The sequence below is a fragment of the Drosophila navojoa genome, chromosome 2, assembly GCF_054131105.1.
Source record: "Drosophila navojoa isolate 15081-1374.11 chromosome 2, UAZ_NAV_1.0, whole genome shotgun sequence".
Taxonomy (NCBI): Eukaryota; Metazoa; Arthropoda; class Insecta; order Diptera; family Drosophilidae; genus Drosophila; species Drosophila navojoa.
Window position 1 is genome coordinate 20486689 of NC_142890.1, and position 25687 is coordinate 20512375.

The 25687-nt window shown below is 37.9% G+C and overlaps 1 protein-coding gene across 4 annotated transcripts; it reads left to right on the forward strand.

The window, feature by feature from the left end:
* The first annotated feature begins 2867 nt into the window (after nt 1-2867).
* On the forward strand, nt 2868-25027 carry srp (serpent). 4 transcript variants are annotated; one of them, XM_018112688.3, is made up of 8 exons: nt 18343-18522; nt 19160-19479; nt 19582-20029; nt 20106-20331; nt 21906-22114; nt 22752-22916; nt 22990-23149; nt 23292-25027. In XM_018112688.3, exons 2-8 carry the CDS (start codon nt 19430-19432, stop codon nt 24545-24547), a joined length of 2514 nt encoding a protein of 837 aa, XP_017968177.2. In that variant the 5' UTR covers nt 18343-18522; nt 19160-19429; the 3' UTR covers nt 24548-25027. The 4 variants fall into 4 exon arrangements, with proteins under 4 accessions (XP_017968178.1, XP_030246710.1, XP_017968176.1 ...); XM_018112689.3 differs by lacking the exons at nt 18343-18522; nt 19160-19479 and adding an exon at nt 2868-3528; XM_030390850.2 differs by lacking the exons at nt 18343-18522; nt 19160-19479; nt 21906-22114 and adding exons at nt 11819-14087; nt 21307-21479.
* The last annotated feature ends 660 nt before the right edge of the window (nt 25028-25687 follow it).

The window sequence follows — 25687 nt, forward strand, 5'->3', positions numbered from 1 at the left end:
ATGTAAATCAAATTACTAGTGCTATAAAAATAAATGAATATTAAATAACTACTTGTTTTAAAAAGTTTTTTTTTTTTCACTGGAAAATACATTTTTGTATATACGTTTTAAAAGATGAAAAAAAAAGTGTATGACTATAATATATAGTTAAAGCATGTAAACCTTTCCGTCTTGCTCAGGAATTATTAAATATGTTGAGTAATGTGAACATTTTTTCATTTCGAAATAATTATAATATAGAGAAAGCACACATTTTCAAAAGCAATTTTAATATTGAATAATTCTATAAAATATTCAAAGGAATAGCTGCCTAAAAATCAAAGGGAACAATTTAAATGAGGAGTCCGTGAAAATGCACTATTCTAGCTGAGCTCAGCACAGCTCATAACACAATTTCAATCTATTTGACTTTACATTTTAGTTGCCTGCTGCTCTTCACAGAGCTGACTACTAGCTCTGTCTTATCAGCAGTCGAACATTACTTATGAGCATGGAGCACAGCTAATAAACACAATTGACCCCAAAGCAAGCCTCTAGAGGCGTTTTACACATTCAATAATTTATTTCTGCTTTTTTCAATTCTTTTTAGGAGTTCGTTTGATTTTTATTTTTTAAACGGCACCGTTCCGATGATGCGGCTAAAGATTGTATATATAAATATCTATGTATATATAGATGTTTATTTGTCCATATGTATATTTATATATATGCAGTTATATATATAGTGGGTGAGTCTTCAAGCTATAGCCTCTGCTCATTTTTCAATTTCATTGGTGTTTTTTTTTTTATAACAGATTTGTTGTTGTGGTTGAATAGCTCGGCTTATCTGGTTGGCGTTTCGCTTATTGTAATTCCCGCTTTTAAATGACCATTAATATTTTATATTTAAATTAAATTATCGCTGGGCACCCGAAAGGAAAACAATGCAACAAAGCCAAACAAAAGAAACAAAACGCTGATAAACCAAGTCTCTGGGCATTTGCTTCGGGAGAAGCCATGTTCTTGGCTCTGGGATATATACATATATATGTATGTATATGCATTTATATTTATATACATACAGTTTTATATGTATTTATATATTTTATACATGTATGACTTCTCAATGGCTGTACTGTATGACCTTTATGTTGTCCGAGTCTTAAGTCGGGAGTCTGGCGTCTGGCGTCTACAGCATTTGGTTTTTATCTTTTGCCCGTACTACGTCTTCCGGGCTTTGGTCGTTGTTATTGCCGCCCATTCTCGTCGATAGGGCGCAGCCACACCCACACATTATTATCGGCTTACGATCCGGGCCCTTTCTCTCTCTCTCTCTCTCTCTCTCTCTCTCTCTCTCTCTCTCTCTCTCTCTCTCTCTCTCTCTCTGGGCTGACCACGGCGCCTGCTTAAAGTTTTTGCATGCAGGTTGTTTACCTTCTTATCTGACTTTTCTACCCATTGTTTGACAATCTCGGCTACTCTCTGGCCCTTATCAGTTTGCAATATGTGTGTGTTTGTGTGCGTGTTTCTTTCATTTTATCAGTTATTGTGACGTCACTGCGAGCCGGCCTTTTGTATATAGCTAAGTAGTTTCCCTTTCTTATATCGTTTATCGTTCTATTCATATTGTTATCTTATTTATTTTGTATTCTTTTAAATTTTTGCAGACACCCAACCAGACAGTCTGGAGTATTTCTTTATTTTTATCAAAGTTAATCTACAAATAACAAATGTGAAATTACTCATCATAAGTGTTTGGGTATTCCATGTATATATAGTTTCCACATTGATTATCTAATAAAATCTTGAGGAGAATTCGTGATATGCTTTTGTTTTATTGTTATTTATATTATTTAATTTATTATTTAAATTACGCTCACATAATATAAACAAAACATGTGACTTATTTAAATACATATTTTATATTTTCTAATTATTAAAAATGTTAAAAGTCAAAACATGATCGGATGCCGGATCCTATATATATATATACCCGTCTTAGAGGCCAGACTTTTAATTAATCATAATACAAAATTTGATGGTGTTATACACAAACAATACTATTTTAAATATACTATATACATACATATACAATATATTATTAGATGATTGCTACACGTTTATTAAGCTGATTATTGAGCAGATAGCTGATTAAACCTGCATACAAATTATTTATTAAGTTGATAAAACTATTCACAATTAAATATACCTTCCGTAAATGCTGCAACTTTTTGACGTGCTATTAATTTTTTTTTTTTTTTTTTACATGAACATCTCAGATAGCGGCAATCAGTGCTGGCGGTGTTTCCCAAGTTTCCGTAGTCATCGTCACCAAAACAAAACCTTTCCAAACGTATAGAAATATTGATAAGGATATATGGAGGCATAATCGCGCACAAATACATGACTTATGTATATGTGTACGTATATAGGCAGAGACATACAGTTGGTCCGATAAGTATAGTCGCGCGACCGACGCGTGATGCAACTTAATCAAATCGTATTTGGTTCCCATTTTTCTCTCTCTCTCTCTCTTTCTCACTCTGTGGCGTCTGTGGGGCTGGGTGGTACACTGTGCCGACTCAGATAGCCATATCTTGCGGTCGTCCAATCCGAGAGGCAGCCAAACTACACACACCGGGGCAGCAGGGTATGGTAAGTGGGAAATCGAGGAATCGGGGAACGGGAAACGAGGTACGGAGAACGAGTTCGACTGTTTGCTCCGATAATAAAGTAGCTACCGAGCTGACGAGCGTTACTCATTGGGTGTTGACTGTGGCTTGTTGTTGTTATTTGTTGCGTTTTTGAAAAGGTGATATGAAATGTGCTCTGATAAGTTTTAATCAAGAATATTTTACTCGTGTTGCTTTGGTGGAACCGGGTCTCAGTCTCACGAGTAGCATTTGAAAAGTTGTAGTAGTAAGTCGCCGCTCGGATCGTTTCAGCTCCGATCGCTCAGACAGATGCGGGTGCCGTCTTCCATATTCCGTCTCCGGTTTCCTGTGGGCCGTGCCGGGTGATAATCACACCGATTGTCGGTGGGCGTGCAACAAGGCAAACATTTTTAGCGCGAAATCTCGTTATGGAAAATTGTTGCGCCGGCGCATGGAAAATCCTTTGGTAAAAATATTTGACCACAAAACGTGACGAAGTTTAAACAACAGCCCAAGGGGCGCCCGGAATACCCCAAAAGAGTTGACTGTGACACATTTATGTGGTCGCATAAACAAGGTTGACGCCTACGAAAATGTCGAACGAGCCCAAATGCAAACGCGCTAACAAATTATAAATTTAACGCTTGCTTAGCATGCGACTCAGCGATCGTATGTGTATGTGTATTTGTGTGTGTGTGTGAATGCCAGATGCCCGATCTGTGATCTACGGTCCTCGCTCTACGATCTCATCATCAGCCATAGACCACATGTGTCTCGTGGAACGCCCCTCATAATGAGCGCAACGGATCTGATCGAAACTGTGGATTACTATCCAATCGATCGAGTTATTCCCAACTGAGCTTTGCACGCGTCAGAATGACGCACGTGTTGCATGGTGAGTGCTTCAATGGTCGTTGCCTTACTAAACTATATACTATATATATTAAAAACTTATTCTGAAGAAAACTATTGTTTTTATAAGCAATTGATAAGGTAATTTTTCTTTTCTCACAATTGTTTTCCCTCGTAAGTGTTTTCTTGAAAAGTAAGCAGTTATATTTATTAATGGCTTATTGATATGGATATGGCTTATTAATAGATGAGTGATATTCTTATTACAAATCCTGCCAATCCCAATCCCCGAGCTCATGACATTTACTTAGAATGAATTATTTGTATTCAATTTTATTTATATGCATGTACACATATTAACATCGGCTGTTTAGCCAAAGCCAAGGATTTCGTAAAATACTTTATAGGAATGTATTATATCGTTTTCCTATATGTCGACTACACTTTCATGTTTAGAAGTTACTATCCAGTGGCCTAAAGTAAGTAGCATATAGACTATGAGTACTGCGCAACTATGAGTATATAGCTACAAATTCGATAAAGAAGAAGAAATACGACCATCACATGAAACCAGCATGACGAACAACGAACTCAAACTCGTAGCTACAAATACTTCCAACGTCGCTGTGGAGCAAGCGCATGCAGTGGCAGATGCAGAGGCAGAGGCGCATGCGCAGGCTAAGGCAGAGCCAGAGTCGTAGCCTAAGGCAGAGGTAGAGGCGCAGACAAGGGCAACTATGGAGGCGGTTGCGTTGCTTGCTAGAGGGGCCCGTGACTACATTGTGTATGGGTACGGGGGTAGGTTTTGGGGTCGCTGTTCACCGAACAAGTGCTCCACAAATGTATGAGCACGGCATATACGTATGTACATGTATACATACATATGTGTATTCCTATGTCTATGTATGTACGCTATATACGATGTGTGGGTATGCGTAAGTGTTCAGAGCAAAGCTGCGCCATAACACCATAGCAAAAACTGCGGTTCGTTCGTATGTATGTCACATTATGTGTGTGTGAGCGCACGTGTGTGTGCGGGTGTGTATGTGTGTGTGCGGTCGACGGGCAATGACGGGCCTTATCAATAGGCCCCTACAGTAACAGCAACAGCAACAGTAAAATATACATTACGAGTATGTACATACATACATATGTATGAAAAAAAAAAAAAAAAACGAAAAACAAAATAACAATATACATATGTATGTATATAGAAAATAACAAGAAAAAAAAGCAACGTTTCCTCACAAGACTTTAAAAACAAAAGAAATATAATTACGTATGTATATGTATTCATATATATATGTGTATATCTACCCACATTTAGTCATACAGACTCAAGTCATAGAACTTTTTGTCAAGGCTCAGCTCATGCCATATTGCCATATTTAAAAAGAAATATATATTTTATGCATTGCATTTTTCTTATAAGTAAGTATTGAGGATCATCATAATATTTTAATAATTCTACGTTTTTTACCAAAAGTAGATTAATACAAAAAAAAATTGAATACGTAATGAAAAATATAGAAGATAGTTATGGGATCCTGGTGATATATTCAATAATAATAAAATAAGATGTCATTAAGCATAAAAAAAATGTATAAAAACCATTTTATATAAAGGAAAACCAATTTATCAACAGATATTTCCATAGAGCTGTTTATTTATTTGAATAAATGAATAAATAATAAATAATAATAAATATATAACTAGCTAGTTTCAGTTTATTAAAATTTTTGGGACATAGTTGACATTGACTATACAAATCAGTTCATAGAACAACTACAAAGTTCCTGCAGGACAGACCAGAATCACTTGAGCTCTGTGCAAAGAGCAACACGTGCAGTTGCTTGATGACATATTCTTGTAAAATGCATTGCAAACACAAGAGCCGCATAAAATGCGTTTGTTTAAGAACAATGGAGAAAACCGCGACAACAAATACCGCAAAAAAACAACAACAACAACAACAAAAACAGAATGAATAAGTAAAAGAAATAAGTAAATAAAAAAGCCCAAACCGAAACCGAATCACGGAAAGAGGAACGAAGACACATGTTCGTGTACACACTTAGATTAAACATAAAAATTGTAGCATATAAAAGGAATTTTGTGAAATTCCGAAAGACAAACAACAAGCAAACAAACAACAGAACACAGACAAGATACAAAGATACATTTCTGCTTGCGAGTATTTGCGTTGATTGCCACAAGCACTCACATAGAGCACTCAATCCACAATTCCAGCCAATATCTAGGATCCATGGCCAGTCAGAGATATAGACCCATTGGCCCTACCTTTGCAACCGCACCCACAGCCAACAATTGCTGCTCTATTTGGAGGCAACAGCGCGTGTCTCTGCTCTGGACTGAAGTACCTGTTGGACTCTACCTGTTCGTAATGTGTTTAACAGGATATGACCAAGACGTTGACGAACACCAAGTCTCAGTACCAGTCCCAGTCCCAGACCCAGACACAGACCCAGCGAACGACCAGACAATCTGCATTGTGTACCGAGTTTAATTACCCAACCTAACTTACTTTCACTGCCAAATGGTAGTCGCATAAAAATTAATGAGCTTGAGCCGAGTTTTAGGACCAATTTTCTGGTTTTCATTCATAAATTTCACTTGGGAATTTCCTGCCAGCCGATGAATGAATTTTTTATTTCAGTTTCCTTACACTTTACTAATTGGTTTTTAATGTGGAAATTCGAAAAGTCGGGCTACGCGTATGACTATATGGCACGTGGCAAGAAACTCAAGAAAAAATATTTGTGTATAGCATTTTCAATATTTATATCATTTTTTATTCACTAAAATCGAATATGCGAAATAGATCGTAACACTTTCAGTAAAGTTTACACCCCACAACAAAATTGTTTTAAATTAAATTTATATAAATTAAATTCTTCTTCTTAGCTTCCATATTACATTTATTATTTATTCACATTGAAAAGAGTATTACAAAATCATTTTATAAACAAAATACATGGTTATGTAGACGCCCTAATTAGACAGCGCCAGCGCCAGGGACAGGGACAACGAAAGAAAATATGTTTTCAAAATTATATAACCTAACATAGGAGCAGCAATTGTGTTTGACGCTGTGAGCCAAAGAAAATTTATGACCATTTTGTTTATTTGCTTTGGCTGGCAGAAGCGCAGAAAATCCTTCTATATGGTATATTAGGTACCTAGATCTGTTGGCCATCCATAGCACACGCATAACAAACAACAATTGGACGACGATCTTGGCAATGTCGTCCTTTTCTTGTCACGATCAATTTTGATCCTGTCGGCGCGTGTTTCCATTTTCGTTTGTTTATCGTTCGACAAATTGTCGGTTGTCTACCTGAGACACGGCTTGTCTACCTGGTCCTACCTTGACCCATGACAATGGCCGCTCGATTAGCGCTGATCAGTCGGTTTGATCGTGGCTTTTCGACAGTTTTTAGTATGACGTCTATTTAAATAGGTTCAAGTGCTGTTTACTTAGACTGTGGGAAAAACTCCTCAGAGGCGAAATGTGCATTAAATATGTGTGTTGACTGTCAAACTAAGTAATATTGCATAAAGTCTCAGAGTGTTTATTTGTATTTATTAGTGATCAGCGCAGAGACCTGGATTTCGTTGTTTGTCTTATAAATTAGCCAAATAGATGGGGTAATTTGTTAAAATTTGCTTTCTTAGTTGGCTCACAATATTTATTCAAATGCTTGACAACCATATGGGAACCAGAAATGGAAATAGCATAGAAACATCCTTAGAGAAGTATGTTATGTTATTTTTGATGGGAAAATAGAATTAGAAGTATATTATATGATATATTATTATTAATTTATGTTCATATTATTATAGCGTGAAGAGAACAACACAAACATCATTCAGATATCTTCAGCTCTTCAAAGGGTATTCTTATCAGAACTAAAGGCAAGCCGCAAAGAAGCGCTACAATTAAAAAGCGTGTTAAGGACATTTCTTGCGGGTCATAAAATGGACCAGATAAAAGATCAATTGTGCACTCACAGCAGCTACACCGCAGGCCACTTGACTGAGAACGCTTTAATTGATATTATCAAAGGGCATATACCAGTAGAGTTAATGGCCATTATATTCCTACCAGATAACGATGCTGATAATGGGCGCGGATCTAAGCAGTTGCCACGGCTCAAGTGCGAAATGGGATATTCGATTACCAGGGCACGCTAGGATAATATTTATGAGGAGACTCCATGAATGTTGCCTATGCCCGAAATATTAAAAATGCATAAATACATCAGCGGCGATGATATGTGAGATACTTTCCTTTTTGTTGCTGGCTGAGTCTGTCTAGTTGGCACTTGTTAGTGCTCCAGGCAAACCCATTTTTGGGCACCATAAATATGTCAAAATAATGTTAAGCCAAGGGCTTAAGTGTGCGCCACACATACATAAATATACATATATGTGGATATTCTCTTTCAGAATATTTACAGAGTCTCGTGGGATACACAAACACATACGAACTACAAAAATGTATATTGCTGGCTTAATTTGAACCTTATAGAGGTTTTATATGCTGTGGTTATAAAAAACTCATTATATTTGTATTTCCAAGCTGATATACCCTTGCTGAAGGTATTACACTTTTGTTCACAAAATATGTAACGCTTATATGTTCATTTATGGGATTCACTATAATTGCAGCAGCTAAAAAAATTCTTCTTTTATTATTGTCACATATCTAATTTTCTACATATTGAATTAATATAAACATACAAATATTTTTTAAAAATCATTTTTACTATTCGATGGTCTTATTTAATTTAAATATATCTATAATGAAAAAATCTGTATAAAAATTTTGATTTTACGGTAACTTTTTAATTTGTATTTAAGTTGTTGCTCTGAAAGGGTATTTGATACTTGTATCTTTCTATCAAGTTTGTTTCACAATTTTATTGTTTTTCCAGTATATTTGGGGTATTTGATATTTTAAAGATGAACTGCTCCACGATGCGGCCCATTACCAGTTTCAATTCAAGTGTGAAACGCAGCACCTAAAACACACACACACACACACGTAGAGAGCAAATAGTATTATCCTTTAGGGATACAGCTCGCAGATCTGTAATAAATCACATCATTAGCATCTCGCACTTGTGCTGCCTGACATTTTCCATGGCTCATTGATGATTTATGGAAACTTGGAAACCACTCTGATCACAGATTTGTTTGTTGACACGCACCTCCTCTCGAGCCAGTCACAATTTACATAGTTTAAAATTTAGATACATACATACATATAGTAGTAGTAAATATCTTTAACCCTGACTTGTTGCTTGAGCTGTTGTGGTTACAGTTTACATGGCTCTAGTTCTTTTTAAGGTCATTTACCGTTATTAGCATTTGTACTCAATGCATTTAGTTTATAAGGCTTACCACACGTTATCAGAAGAAACAAAGCATGACGTTTGTCAGTTTGGCATACACCAAAGGGGGTCAAAAGTTCTTGTCAAATGTGAGAGCTTCCAGTGCAACATGTGGGTAAAGTTTATGCGTTATTGTACAGCTGAAAGAGACAGAACTGAAGATCAGTGAATTAAAAAATGCTTGTTTAATACACAATTATTAATATATAAGGTTTTTTAATTTTTTTTTATAGAATTAATGCTTAATATAATTAAAAATGATTTTCAGAAGAAAAATTTTAGACTGTTCCAGTTAATTTAAATTTGAGCCTGGACATGCTTGAAACGCGTGTTAAAAAATGTGACGTCTAGGCAAGGTTAAGGTTAAAGTTCCATATAAATCACATACACATGCAACACAGCGAGCTGAATATTGAAAATGAAAAAAGTCCGCGCAAATGTGACTTATAAAAAAATTGAAAATTTGTTAATGAGGCAGAACGAAAATATATTTACATATATACATATATTTAAATAATGGACATGAGTTATGTTTACGTATACATTTTAATATTTATGTGTATATAAAGAGTATATACTTATTGTAATTGGTAGCGTTCAGAGAACTGAGTGTAAACAAGAATCGGACGTCGGCCTGTGGCATGTGTTTCAGACCCTAGTGGGAGCCTAGCGATCAGTCTCATCTGTTATCAGTCTGAAATATTTCACTTTTTTCATTTTTATTCATGTATAAGTATGATTTTAAAATTGCCACAGAGGTTAACTGAAATCAGAGACAGCCGACGACCCACTTGAGAAGTCGCCTACTTTTTAGTTGAGCCTCGTAAAAATGTTGTCGAAATGTCCAAACAGATCGTTGGTGCCGCCTATTCAAATAACGATAAAAATGTCATTAAAAATTCGGAGATCTTTTACGACTCTCCTGGCCGTCCTGGTTCAAATATAACAATATTTTAATCAGCCATTAGGAATGGGCTCAAGTACATAGACGCATTGCCGTCATCCATAGTAGGTTTTATGAGTTTTCGACAATATTTTGGCGCGTCGTCTGGGGAATTGGCAAAAGAGTCCTACACAAGTGCAATGTAGGCTTTTCTTCAGTTTTCACTTTTCTTTCAATGTTTTCTTAATTTTCTCACGGCGCCTTTCGCGCCGGCTCCAGCCCCTCTTGTAGCATATCCTATGAAATTCAACACGCGTCTCGTACGTTACTCGATTTTATGTTTCTGTCCTGGTTGGGTATGGAAAATAGTCTATATACGCATGTTGTTTAAATTTTTACAAAATTTTCATTTTGAATTCTCGCCCTTGTTATACAAATTACAATTTTACGCACAATTTGAGGACGTTGCCATGAAACGTTTCGTGGTTATTATCCAGATCGAAATTAATGGCAATATGCTAAAGATTTCAATTTTGTCTAAGTATTCGATTTTGAGCACTCTATCTATAATATCTTAAGAATATAATTTTAATAATATAATAATTTTTTGAGCATAGCTAATCATTTTAGAATAATTTATAATATTGGGATCGAATGAGTCTGATCAATCTGGCTCATCTCTCTACTATCTGCAAAGTTATTATGCCAAGCGATATATCAGTTAGTGGAGTTGTATTTAAGACAAAATATTGTGTAAATAATTATTATGCCAATTAAATAATTATTATGCCAAGCCATATATCAGTTAGTGGAGTCGTATTTAAGACAAAATATTGTGTAAATAATTATTAAATGTTATTATATGTAAAAATAAGCCTTATTTATTCCTCTTTCTGGAATTTGTGTGTATGATGTGTACTTGTTATGACAGTTCAATTGGAATTATTATGATTATGGATGTAAAAACAAAACTCCTTCATATGTTATTTCTTCTATAAAATGTTATTGAGTTATTTTAACTATTATGAATAAATGACTGCTAAAATTTATATATGGAACAAGTTTATTAACCAAGCTTAGGTACTTTGATACGTAGGTAATTACAGCTAGCGAGCCCATAAATCTCTCCAAAATCTCTTTTAGAATTTTGTTTTCTTTTAAATGCTTACTTAACTTATACAAATCGAATGGTACAAATGCACTGCATATGTCCATGTATATAGTATTCTACATGCATATACATATGTACATATATATAAGTACATATTTATGTCCATATGTATTTATATGCATATGTATGTACGCTAGCAACAGCCAACCACAACAACGGCATTAAAAGCAACAACAACAAAAGAACCACACTTAAACAGCACAATAACAAATTTGCTTTAGCAGCAGGCCCGGCTTTGGTCTGCCTCCCTCGTGCGTTGTGTTGCGTTTGAGAGGCGTTGCTTAAAACTGCTGCTGGTCGAGCGAGAGAAAGAGAGAGAAAGACAGCTGAAACAAATGAAAAGCAGCCTACGGTATGGACGAATGTGCGATAAGGTCGGTTGTCAGCAGGCAGGCATCATTATTGCAGCCGACCCAACAACAATAACGATGTTCGAACTTCGAAGAGCGCGCGAACAAAAACTTTGAGCAAAGAGCGCGAGAGAGTTGGAGAGAGCGAGCCAGTGAGAGTGTCAAAGTGAGCGCCAAGTGTAGTTCGTAATTATTGTAGCTGGCGTAGCTGGTGTAGCTGTAGCTGCTGCTGCTGGTGTTGTTGTTGTTGTTGTTGCTGTCGGGCGCAGGCATTAGAGGCTGTACACAGAAACAGAAACATGCATAATGATTATGATTATAATATAACGGCATGTAGAGCAAAGGCAAAGTGCAAAGCACAAAATGTAATTGTATGAATGGAGGCAAAAACAAGTGTGAGGAGAGCACCCCAAAGGCGAGAGAGTTTGGGATTTGCTTTTGTGCTTATTCCATCTACATACTTTATATGAATGTATATATACATCTATACGTATTTATATATATATATATTTGTATGTATTTATGTATTTGAATTTGTGTAGTGTCGTTTTAAAAACACTTTTTGTATGATTTTTGTTCGTTCGAAATTAAGCGTGTGTCGAGCTCAGTTTGTATGAAAAACGCGCCGGACACGGACACGTACGTTTATCAGCGCGGATCATTGAAAACTTCTTGGCGAGTGCGCTTTCCAGGCAAAGTTTCTACAAACTGAACAAGGCTTGGCTTAGCTTGCGCTGCTTACACTCTCCTGTGTGTATTGTGGACGTTGGCTATCATGACAAAGACTAGCAAGTCCAAGGAGAAGGACAAGAACAGTGCGTTGCCTAGAGTGCCCAGCAATTTGTTGGCGAGTGCTGCCAAAATGAAGATCACCAAAGCGCTGTCAAATGCCAAGAAGCAATCTGTGCAAAAGGGCTCAGGGGGCGACCAGGCAACAGGATCAAATACTGCAGCAGCCACAGCCACAGCCACAGGCACGGGCACAGCCACGACCACAACTACAGCCATAGCATACGGCCAAGCGCAACAGGCGGTCGCTATGAAAGAGACGACAATATCGGCGCAGGAGAACGGCGACAGCGGCGAAGCGCACAAGCAGCAGCAGCAGCGTCAACAACAACAACAACAACAACAGCAGCAAGCAGCGACGTCGACGTCGCCGTTGTCGCCGCTTGCCACAGCGAATTTATCGTCGACATTTGAGTCGAAGGCTCACACATCAGTTGCCAGCGAAACAGCGAAGCAAACGGTTACTACCGCAACAACAGCAACAGCAACAGCTACAGCAGCCGTAACAACAACAATCGCAAATATTTTAGTTTATGATGAGAACAGCGTAAGGCAACAGCAACAGCAACAACAACAACAGCAGCAGCACGCCAGCAATTGTGACGTCACAAATACTAAAGTTGTTGCAGGCGAAACAGCTAATTGCAATCAAGATAAAGTCGAGCCTAAGACCGAAAGCGAAACGAAGCTAGACACATCATCAACAGCAGCAGCAATAACAATAACAACAAGCGATAAATATTACAAAATTGTTGATAAGTGCAAAAGTGAGATAAGTGATGAAAACGCAGCAACAACAAACGCTGAAATTTTGCCGGTAGTAGTGATAAATAGTAATCAGCAAAGCGACGCAAGTGAAAGTGTTGACAACAAAATCAAAAGTGAATCAAATGAGCAAGAACAAACTGCAACAGCAACATTGACAACAGCAACAACTGCCGAATTGCCGCTACATTATCGCGGCCTAAACAACTCGGTGATCATAGCCAACTATGCTCATCAGCAACAACAGCAGCAGCAGCAACAGCAACAGCAACAACAGCAAGCAGAGCAACAGCAAATCTACGAGCAGCAACAGTTTCTGCAACAGCAATTGCTAACCCAACAGCAACACCACCAGCAGCAACAGGAGCAACAGCTGCAACACGCCAATTGGTTAGCGTACAACAATTGTGCCTACGACTTAACTAGCAACAGTGCAACAGCAGCGGCAGCAGCAGCGGCGGCGGCAGCAGCAACACAACAGGATAAAAGCGAGTTTTATGCATTGGCGGCCTCACAGCAATTGCTCGCACATCTACCCTATCATCATACACATTTGTACGAGCAGCAGCTGCAGCAGCAGCAACATCACATTAGCAACAGCAGCAACAGCACGGATTCCATAATGCGCAACAATTTTACGCTTTACAGCGCTTATGGCGGCGGCGGAGGTGGTGGTGGTGGCGGTGGCGTTGGCAGTCCCACCACACACGAGCAACATCAGCTGCAGCAACACGTTGCTGCGGTGGCAGCAGCAGCCGCCAATTCGGTAATCGCGCACACAACACACACAACGCCAAATATTGACGAAGTTATACAGGATACGCTGAAGGACGAGTGCTTCGATGATAATCACAGCTCCAGCTACCACATGCTGACCGCTGTCTCCGATATTCACGTTCTCAAGGAGGGCAATCCAAATCTTTACTCTATGACGCACGACCAGTTGATGCAACAGCAACATCTGCATCAGCAACACCAGCATCTGCACCAGCAGCAGCATCATCAGCATCATCATCACAACAATTCGGCCAGTTCGGTGGGTGGCGATTCGCCGTCGCCCTCCCACACGCTCGCCACACATGCCAGCGATGTGGCAACGCTGCAAAGCTTCACACAACTAACGAGCGCGCAGCCCAGCAGCGGACTGCATCGCGATAGCTACGGCAGCCTCTCGCCGGAGCACGGCAACTACTTTACCACACAGCTCAGCCCGGTGCTGCAAAGCAGGTGAGTCCCAATCAATGTTAACCCCAACTCCCCGTGTCTCCCCCTCTCTCTCTCTCTCTTTCACTCCCGCAATGCCCCAAAGTGAGCTCATTATTCGCTGCCGCCTCGCACGTGCCTTTCGGCGAAAAACGCAGCGTCGCATCGACGACTCGCACAGCCAAAAGTCATGATCAACAATGATTGTTGTTATTGTTGTTGTTGTCATCGGCTTCTGATTCATGTTGTTTTTTTTTTTTTTTTTCGTTTTTTTGCTATTCTGACTTTGATTTTGTGTTACGTTTCTTTATACTCGTCATAGGTAATAATAACAAAAGCACAAATGTCACAATTGTTGCACTTGTTGTTTGCCTGCCTGCCCATAGACTTCACGCCAGATCCCCTTCCACTTCTACCAATATATATATGTTTATATGTATATACATATATATCAATATATCTATATATAGCTATAGCTAGAGACGACTTCTAATACATTCGCTTATGGCATTCTCAGGTGGTTTGCATTCTATGTATACAACTCAATATATAACATATATTTATTATATTTATTAATATGTATGTATATAGAGAGTCATGTATAGTATGTATAAAGAAATGTGCATTCCGTTGGGCCGGCGAAAAATCTGTTCCGTGTTGCATCTTACTGTGGGGCGTCTCACACCCAGCCGCCTGCTTTAACTGACTTTGGAATGTTTTTCTACATTTGTTTTTCTACAGTTGTTTTTCGTTTTTTTTTTTTTTTTTTTCATGCATATTTTCGCATTGCTACGCAGAACTCTTGAACCAACCCGAAGCCCAGACATACTTATATTTACATACATATAAACAGTTAGTTAGGGCAGGTTAAAGCTATTAAGTTGTATCTATCAAAAGGTATATGTATTAATATATAAGTAAAAATATTTGGCTTCAGAAAATAAATTTGTTTATTTGTTTTAGGCTCAAGCAAAAAATTAAATTTTTCCTTCATTGCCAAGATTATTCACACCCAAAGGTCGACTTTTATAAAATCAGCTGACGCAGGTTATTATAGACTATTATTATTCTGATGCGTTTTGATAAGGCTCTTAATAATATTTTAAATCCAACTTGAAATATTGTTATTTATTCATTTCAAAAATATTCAATGATACTCAGAATTATATTTAATCTTGGTTTTCAATTGATTTGAGTTTATTCTTAGTTAATTAGTTAATACGTTCATCCGAAATTGATTAATTTCATTGCCAACTTTTGAGTACTTTGGGATTTGTCTTTCTGAAGTACCTTCAGCACGATCAAAATAAACAAAGTCCGAGCAAAACTTTTTATTTGCACGTATTTTTATACAAATCCGTTTACAATTTCACATTGTGGATTTTTAGAGACGCGCCTTTCAGTCATTCAGAGCTTCCTTCAAAAATGAAAAAAAAGAAGCGAAACAACAAAATCCAAAGGCAAGCAAAATATTGTAAACGTTCGCTCCAATTTCATAAACAAAACCAAAAATATCATGCAGTGTGTTAATTGCGGTTATTACGGACGTTGGGGCAGCGTTTGAGCCGTATTGCTGACTCATGAGCCTGCCCCCGAGTTGCACACTCACATACATACACCCATCTTTGTCTCCCTTACGCGTCATGCATCTGTGTCTATCGATTGAATCATGATTTGGGGGTGTCACACACATGTTGGACTTTTGTCTAGGTTGACTAACTGAGGCCCACAGAATGTGGCCCACAAATAAAAAAAAGAAGAGCTTGGAGTCATGCTGGTTAGGTGCAACACGTGTGCGCACGTGCCACACACTTACCGAGTGTGGCATATGCCAAAGGGGGCATGACCCGCATTAGGTGGCAACAACAAACAAGCGTTTGACTAAAAACCTGCACTCAACAAATGCAACAAATATGCAATGAAAGCGCATTTTTCATTTTCAACTTGCTCTGCATATTCGGTTGCAAACTGTCTAAGTCTGCGTGTGCATGTGTGTGTGTGTGCTACAATGAGAGAGAAAGAGAGAGCGACAGAGAGGAGGATACCCAATGTGTAGCACCTCTATGTGGCTCTGAGACTTGCGACTTGGACTTGGACGGCGTAATTCAAAGCCGCCTTCTGACATAGAAAACTGTAAATGACACAGCTTCAAAACACACAAAAACACACTTGGCTCGACTTCGTAGGGTAGTCGTAGACGCGGCAGCCACTGAGTCAGCATAGTGTGCCCCACTCCGCTACGGCAGCAACCCTGCCGGCGAGCCTCTAATATTCGGCGGAGCTTAAAAAGAAACTCCCTAGACCCGCACAATGCGCTCGCCCGATTAACTTTGTTTTGTGTTTCTCAATATTTTTGCACTTTAGCATTTCTCTTTGCAAAGTTTTAATTGGAAAACGTGTTTTGCATACACACAATTACACGAAACTAGCCATAACAAATTGTACATGGCAATACTGTATACATATAATATTGTATATATACTATATTACTCTATGTAAGGTACCTTCTACTTAGTGCCCGTATACATGTCAAATTGTACACAAATTGTCAATAGAGCCAGGTTTATGCTTCCAAATGAAGGCTCTATTTACAACAAAATTGGCTATTTCTAGTTTCTAGACTGAAGCCCTGTTTAGACTTAAAAGCTTTGTCAAGAATCACTTATTATTAGGGAGCTAAGTAGAATTTTGTTTAAGGTAGCTTAACACAAACAAAGAGAGAACACAAACAAATATCATTTAAGTTGAAGTCTTTCATAAGATTATAATATTTTTTTAAAATAGTATCAGGAGTAGTTCTGTCATTATATTTTATTTCTTATTGAATTATATTTTGTCCAATTTTCAAAGACCGAAAAGAAAATACATTATTAATATTATTTGTTAAATTGAAAAATGTTCTCCTATGCCTGGTCATTTTCGTGTTTTTAAATTTGGTTTACTATAGAATAATAAACCTTTATAAATTTCGCTTATATAGCTGCTTGTTGTTTTGTGTATTTCCACTCCCTCTCTCTCTCTCTCAGATAGAGAGATCTCAGCATGTACCCCACATTAGCCCATTCTATTAGGTTCTGTATTGCGGTGCTAAATCTTCAAATATATTTAGCCTGAGTTCTCAATCTCTTAATTCTTGACGTTTTGGGCTGGCGGGAAAGACCGGACGGAGTAGAGCTGGGTGACGAGCGCACGTATGTGACTTTTGGTCAATTTGTTGCGGCAGAAACCAGAAGAAGATACGAGATACGGTGGCTAGCTCACATATTCCACATGGAAAACAAGAAGTCTGCGCAAAATACTCACCTGCAACAAACAGCCACCACAAGAACATATATACACACACATATATATAATATATATAGATATATGCAGCAACATTTAACTGAACACTGATAAAATAATATCGTGCATTTTTATTGTCTTGGCACTTCCTATGTACAGAGAACGTTTCCAAACAGCGTGCGACATCTCAAGCTTCTCATATATGCTTACATACATGTACACACATATATATAGCGGTATATGGGCAATTATAATTGTTATATTTAAAGATTTGTCATGCTTTTCAATATTGTATTATATTATAATATTTGTTATTGTTGTCGCTATCAGTGCGCGTGTGTATCTAGCTTTAAATGGCTTTGAACCAAACTGACTTTGATTTAAAATTACAGCATGTAGCCAATATTGGAAGAAATGCCAAGATTCTATACCATTAAGTAATACAACATGGGCTAAATATAATTATAAGCTTTTGTATATAGGTGACATGATATTATTATGATATGATATTAAAGCTAATAGAATAGAGTCGCAGCTTTGGCTATAATTGAATTTAATTCTAATAATATTCTGTACTATTTTGACGATACTTAGTTCTTAAATAGGCTTATATAAGAACAATTTTGAATGTAGGGCTTGGGTAGTAGTATCCGGGCTTACTTTCTTTAGTGATCTAATAATAACATGTTTAATAATATAGACGTAAATGCTTAAAACAACATATACATTAAAACTCTAACAAACTATTCAATAAAGGTATTCAATAATTTATCAAAGGAAACCAGGGAATTAAAGATAATTTAGGAAAATATATTATTAGGGACCACCTTCAAAAGCAACTTAGCCTTTTTAAACTTTGCATGCGTATCCTTATGAAATTGTATTTACAGTTAGAATTGTAATTTTACAAACAGTTTATATAGTATATGAAATAACGCTGTATAATATAAGTCAGCGGCATGTGTTACCAAAGCGTATTTCGTTTAGATATTTTTCACTGACTACTTGTTGGTTTAAGCAGCAACAAGAACAACAACAATTACAATAATAATAGTGCTTGGCAGCGACGCTGGCAGAGCGGAAAAAAGCGTCAACAGCAACTGGCATAAAACTAAACCCGACTCAATTCATTATGCAAACGCGCGTGCCCCGTTTCGGTTGTTGTATCGTCTGACCAGTTGAGTGTATTTTGGCTTTGCAAAATTTTCAAAAAATAAAAAATAAATTAAAACATGTGTGTGATTATGTGTCTTAAAAAAGTTTTCCTGTTGATACAAATCGAAATAATAATAATAATTATAGTATTTGATTTCTCAGTTCAAAGGGCCGTAAAAGACAATAGACAATACTATTATTGATTGATTTTCATTCATTTTTATGTTTGAAGACAACAAATCACCAAACATAAAATTTATGTAATTGCTTGTGTGTGTGCGTGTGTAAAGGATTGCCTTCTCGTTTACGATTTTCAGCTTCGGCTATTTTGTGTTGCTGCCACGCTTCTGCTACAAGAACTTCCGATCTGGCACAGAGACTTGCAAGTCAGGCCCGAAACGCATTTGTCCAGTTCGCAGTTTTGCCTGCCACACTGCTTTGTTTATGCCACAACAAACCCTAAAAATAAAAAAATAAAAAATTAAGGCGACACAAGCGGCCAAGTGCAGCGAAAATATTTGCACAGGCTACCGTTGGGGCAGAGTGTCGTAGGGAATTTGAGTTGCATAAACAAAAGCTGAAACTCTTTTATTTTTAATTAAAACTTTTATGGGTCCACCCGCACACACACACACAACTCCTTATAAACATGCAAAAAGTTAACTCCGGTGGTCTAGCAACAGCAGCAACAACAGTATTCTGTTATTTAAACAATGCAAAGGAATGTTATTAACAGTTTCATTTTACACAAGCCGCGCCTTAACAGTACTAGCCAGCAGTTAACTTAGCATTAACAGCAACTTAAAGATCGCCAGCTGTTAAAATCGCCCGCGAAACGCGCGCAAATGCAAACAGTGCGCTTTTAATCGCGCTGTACGAAACATTTCTTTTTAAATCTAAAAACGAAAATTAATTTAATCTGTCGCAAAATGTTTTTCTCCAACTACAATAATATGTATTTAAAGAACTACTGCTATAGGTAAAATCAAAATAATATGCATTAATTCAATTGTTTTGTATTTTTATATATTATTTATTTATTTATTTGTTGTTTATTATATATGTATACATCTTATTACAGCTCTGTCTATGCAAGTCCATTACTCGCTTCGGCCGCCAATGGCATGCAGTATGGCATGCAAACAATTTCCTCGCCCACTCACACACACGCCCAGCTGCAGCAACAACATCACCAACACCAGCAACAGCAGCATCAGCAACATCAGCAGCAGCAGCAGCAGCAGCAACAACAACAGCAACAACATCATCAACATCACAACTCATCGAGCAACAGTCCTGGTCCAGTGGGTCTGCACCACACTGGCAACTCCACGCTGCTGGACGATGGCTACGGCTCGCCCAAGAGTAGCCACAGCGGCAATGGCAACGGCGGCGGTGGTACTTTGCCCGCCTTTCAGCGCATTGCGCCGGCCAGCGGTGGTGCGGGCTATGGCAACGGCGTGGCCAATGGCTCTGGCAGTGGGGCCGAACGGGCTGGATACGCATCGCTAGGCAATTATCGCACACACGTAAGTGGCTAGCCTGAAGACGGCTGCTCCAACATTTGTTTAATACTCCCTACTTTGCTCTCTTTCGCTGATGCAGGGCGATGCCTGGAGTGGTCATTACGAACCAATTAGCTACGCGCCCACAACCGCCGGCCAGGGCCAGCTGGGTGGTGCAGCGGTGACCAATGTGATACGCAACGGACGCGCCGTTTCTGCCGCGGCGGCAGCAGCAGCCGCTGTCGATGGTGCTGCCAGCGCTGTTGATCCTGCGCGCTTCCTAGCCAATGCCACTCATCTGTCCGCCTCGGCATCGCTAACAGCAAGTAAGTCAGACCTCCACAAATAGCTATAGACATAGACATCTGTATGCCAAGCAATCCTAATATACCACATATTTGTCAGCCGTCTAGCCTTAGGTAGAATTTCACACTCAAACAGTTGCTTACAAGCTACACAGATATGTAAATATATATGTGCATGCATATATATAGGTCAGATATTTGCGTAGCCTGTGTAAATCCAATTCGGGCAAAGAAATTTGTTGCCAACTGTTCATCTTTTGGGCGAAATACTCAACACTCTTTCAGCCAGTAGATATTTCAAAATATATATGTATATATATTTGGTTTTTTTTTTGTCTTATTATTTAAAGTTATTAAAACTACATCGATTTAATTTTCAAATACATTTATATTTATAGAGAAATGACGAAAAAAAAATGAATTAGGTTAAAAATAACGAACAGTACTTGTTTTTAACTTTCAATAAAGTGATATTAAAAAAAATAAAAAATAATAAAATAGGCGAAATTTTAAAAATAATTTTTATTGATTATTTAGAGACAAAATACAGATATATAAATATTTAAAGAACATATCAATTTTAAAAAGAATAAATAAATTTACATGTATCAATAGATCGGTAACAGTTTTTTGCTTGGTTAGAAAAAAACAGGGATTTCTTTAGTTTATAAATTTTACTTTACTTTATTTAAGTTTTTTTTTATCACATACATTTCTATTGCTAAGTATAACGTATAATAAATTCAATTAATTTTTATCAACTCTTGAACAACAACAAATTAAATACAACACAAAAATAAACAACAACAGTATAAATCAAATATAATCATAAATACTAATTTTTTGTATAAAAACAATAAAATGCAATTCAAAGCGTTTCTCACACACCCACACATATTTACAACTACAACAAAAACAACATGAAAAGAAATACAAAAAAAAAAAAAAACACTTTCAATACAAATTTTCGATTTTTCTATACTTAAATTTCCAAAGCATTGCTCGATGCCGATTTTTTCACTGAGGGGCGAGAATGTGTGAATTGTGGTGCGATTTCGACCCCATTGTGGCGCCGCGATAACACGGGACACTATTTATGCAATGCGTGCGGCCTGTATCATAAAATGAACGGCATGAATCGGCCGTTAATTAAACAGCCTAGAAGATTGGTAAATGTCAACAACAGCAACTACAACTACTACATACAACAACAACAAAATCAATTACAAGTATTACTAACTCAAACAACAACTACAACAAACTGATTTTTTGCTTTTGTGTGGAACAAAATTTTTAATACCAACGAGAGCTTTTAAATAATGGGCTCTAAGAACTTATAGAAATCCGCCAGCCAGACTGCAGTTCTCGCTTCTATCATTGAACAAAATCCGAAAGCATAAATTAAAGAAATGGAACTAAGAAATGCATAAAGAGAAAATTAATTGAATTTATTATATTAGTCAAGCGCAAATTAGTTTTGTACGACTGAAACAAAATCAACAAATATTAAAAAAAAAAAAACAAAAAAAAAACTAAAACTTACAACAACAAACGCTTTTCTTCATTACAAACAAATTCTAATTGCCTTATTACAGTGGCCGCTGAATCAGGCGGGGATTTCTATAAGACCTTCCCATTTAATGTGACCGCCGGTAGCCGCAGTAAAAGCTCAACAAATGCCAACAGCGCTGCCGGCGTCGGCGCTGGCGTCGGCGCTAGCGCAGGCTCAACGTCGGCGACGACGTCCTCAGTGACTTCAACGGCGCTCGACGAGCAAGTTAGTCGCGCTAATTCGAGACGCTTGGTAGGTCGTCCATTAATTATGAATAGTCAAACCCAACCAAATCAAACCAACCAAACCAAAACAAACCAAACAAAACCAAACCAAGCCAATCAACTAAAACCTGCAACTAACATGTCAAATTGCAAATACTTCCAATCAAATAACTGACAATCCACAGAGAGTACAATAGTTCCCTACCCTGCCAAGACTAACAGTAATTCTTAGCCAAAAATTTGTAGCATGCTGAATATAGATATAATATAATACACATATGGATAGATAACAAATATGTGTATATTTTTTAATAATAATAAATAATACACAAATAACTCAGATATTGATTCATTGTTGTTATAATTTGTCATAGTCTCTGCTAACTTTTTATAATGCTTGAATTATTTACACTTACAAACGAATATCTTAGTTTACATTAAAAATTACCAATTTTGCCCTTTTTTTTACTTTTTGGTTTTATTTTTATAGTTTGGTTTATTTAGTTGGTTGAGAAAAAAATCCTTTTATTAAAAAAAAAATATTGTTCCACATCAAAAGCAATAAAAGTTCCACACCCCCAACAACTCATTAAACACACACACACACACAGGCACACGCACACACAATCACTAACCGGCTGATGTTTTTCCAAAAACTTTCACAGAGCGCCTCCCGAAGAGCTGGCATGTCCTGCTCCAATTGCCAGACGAGCTACACATCGCTATGGCGCCGTAATCCTGGCGGCGAGCCCGTCTGCAATGCCTGCGGCCTTTACTTCAAGTTGCACAGCGTGGTCCGTCCGTTGACCATGAAGAAGGACACCATACAGGTGAGTTGTTGTTATTGGATCTCGACAGAAAAGCCGAAAACTAATCTCGTGTCCTACTTCATCCCGTCAATAGAAACGCAAGCGCAAGCCGAAGGGTACTAAAAGCGAAAAGTCAAAGAAGATGAGAGCCTCGCAGGCAGCTGGATTGGTGGCTAGCAATGCCAATGCCTGTCACAACGTAAGCATGCAGCTGGAGGCGCATGGGCAGCAGCAAATGGATGTCACTGATGGAGGTGGGTTGAGATCTTTAATATGCATTTTCTCTCGCCTGCGCGTTCGCTGTCTATCGATCTCTCTTTCACTGTGTCTTACACGCATGCCTAATTTGTGATGTCTGCTTTCTCTCTCTCTCCCCTCTCTCGGTGAACTCATTAGAAATGAAATCAATTGCTTATATGTCATACGCATCGCAGCAACAGCTACAACAGCAGCAACAACTAAACACTGAGCTACATTCATCTGCGGCCAGCTCGCCGCAAAGCATGGCATCCTCCTCATTATCACCTAATGCTGCATCCCAACATCAACAACAACAGCAGCAGCAGCAGCAACAGCAGCAGCAGCAGCAGCTATGCTCTGGGCTGGACATGTCGCCCACATCATCCTATCAAATGTCGCCCATTAATATGCAGCAACAGCAGCAATCATGCAGCATGCAGCATTCACCTAGCACGCCTACATCAGCCATGTCTCAGTCCATTTACTCCACGCCATCGCCAACACAGCTTCATAATAGTAGCAACAGCAGCAACAACAACAACAACAACAGCAACAGCCACAACAATAACAACTCATTATTTAATCATAACAATAACAGCATTAATAGCAGCAATGAAAATAACAAACAAATTATTCAGAAATATCTGCAAGCTCAACAATTGAGCAACAGCAGCAGCGATCATCAATTGTTGGCACATCAGCAACTTATGCACCTGATGCCGAACTCCATTACGGCGGCAGCAGCAGCTGTAGCAGCAGCAACGGCGGCGGCGGCGGCAATCAGCACAGCGATCAAATCGGAGGCGGTCACCAACAGCACCACCAACACCACCACCAGCAGCAAGCAATTGGCTGCCACAACAACAACAACACAGACCACGGCATCGAACGCACTATCCTCTCTGAGCAACAGCAGCAGCAACATTATCAGCCTCCAAAATCCCTATCAACAGCAGGCGCTTGGTCAGACGGAGATGCCCTTGTGTAAGTCGGCACTGAGTGGTCGTACCACGTCGCCCTACTATATAGGTCACATAGCCGAGGAGGAGCAACCGACTATCATAAAACTGGAGCAGTTGGATCACCACCAGCAACAGCAACAGCAACAGCAACAGCAGCAACATCAACAACAGCAGCGGCAGCAACACGATGATATGTTGCTCAGCCGTTCAACGTCCATCGATGAGCATTATGAATTGGCCGCATATCATCGTCAGCAGCAGCAGCAACAGCAACAGCAACAGCAGCAGCAACAGCAGCAACAGCAGCACGCACAGCAGCAACATGTTGCACTTAGCCAGCACGAGCAACAGATTGCCAGCTATGCACTGCACGCAGCCGCACAACAGCAACTCCATGAATTTGGTCGTAAATATGGCGTTGAGCGCGAGACAATTGTTAAGATGGAATAATGCCAGCCGATTCCTATTAGACCTGACCAAAGATATTCTTGTTATACACACATCTCACAGCTCCCAAAGAAACTGAAATCCATTTTTAGGCTAGGCATTCGAATTGCGTATACCAAAAGTTCTCTAAGAATTTGCAACCAACAGCACAACACTGACACAGAACGCACACACACACAAGTTTTGTATATAATTTAAGCAAATCGATGCGACATTTCCCCAAGCTATGGAAATGCTCCAAACTACTCGAGTTCTGTTATTGTAAAATTTAGTTTAATTTTTTTTTAGCGAAATGTCGCCAGCAGCATAAACCTGAATTGTTGTTGGATTTTTGTTATTATATACCCCCAATACTATTCTCGATTATGAATATGAATAACTCTTGAGATTTCTTATCATCAAATTCCACATAGTCTTTAAGTTAATTTTATGCATCAGCAATAATGAAAATATATCAAAAATATAAATGATAATCTCATGCAATTTTAGTTAATAATTTATACGTTTTACACATACGATATATGCCAAATTAAGTTATAGTTTCGTTTAACTCTTTACTTCATTTTGCAATATTAATATTATTATTTTTGAACAAATAAACGACAAGTAAACAAACAATATTTTTTTTCTATATAAAGACAAATTTAAATATAATTATTATTCGTAAGAGGGAAAACTCAGCTAATACTGTATATACATATTTTATAAGCAAACGCAAGCTAAGGTGTTAGATATTTCAATTTCAAAACAAACTTATCGAAATTTGTGTTATCGACCAGCCACCATGTGCATAAAGAGCGCAATAAAGAGCTAACAGAATGTAAACGTACTAGATGGTTTCTGTTATCACACGAGATATTAAATAAAAATATGTTGCATACCTTTGGGCTGTATGAAAATGTTGACAATGCACTTGGAATTGACTTGCCAATTGGAATTTCAGATGATCTAATAAGCACACAGACACATCGTAATTCAGGATATTTCAATTTTCAAACTAAATATATTTGATATTATTTATTAAAACTACGGAAAGCAGATCATTTGTTTGATGTATATATTGTTTTTATATATCTTTAAACAATTTTGAGATTCTAACGCTAAAAATATGTAAAAAAAAATATCATATTTTGAAAACAAGAT

Excerpts from the sequence above, each read along its gene's own strand:
- srp (XM_018112687.3), top strand. The coding sequence starts at position 12,082 with ATGACAAAGACTAGCAAGTCCAAGGAGAAGGACAAGAACAGTGCGTTG. Across the intron at positions 20,030-20,105 it reads TAGGCAATTATCGCACACAC|GGCGATGCCTGGAGTGGTCA; the intron begins GTAAGTGGCTAG and ends TCGCTGATGCAG. Across the intron at positions 20,332-21,905 it reads CTCGGCATCGCTAACAGCAA|TGGCCGCTGAATCAGGCGGG; the intron begins GTAAGTCAGACC and ends GCCTTATTACAG.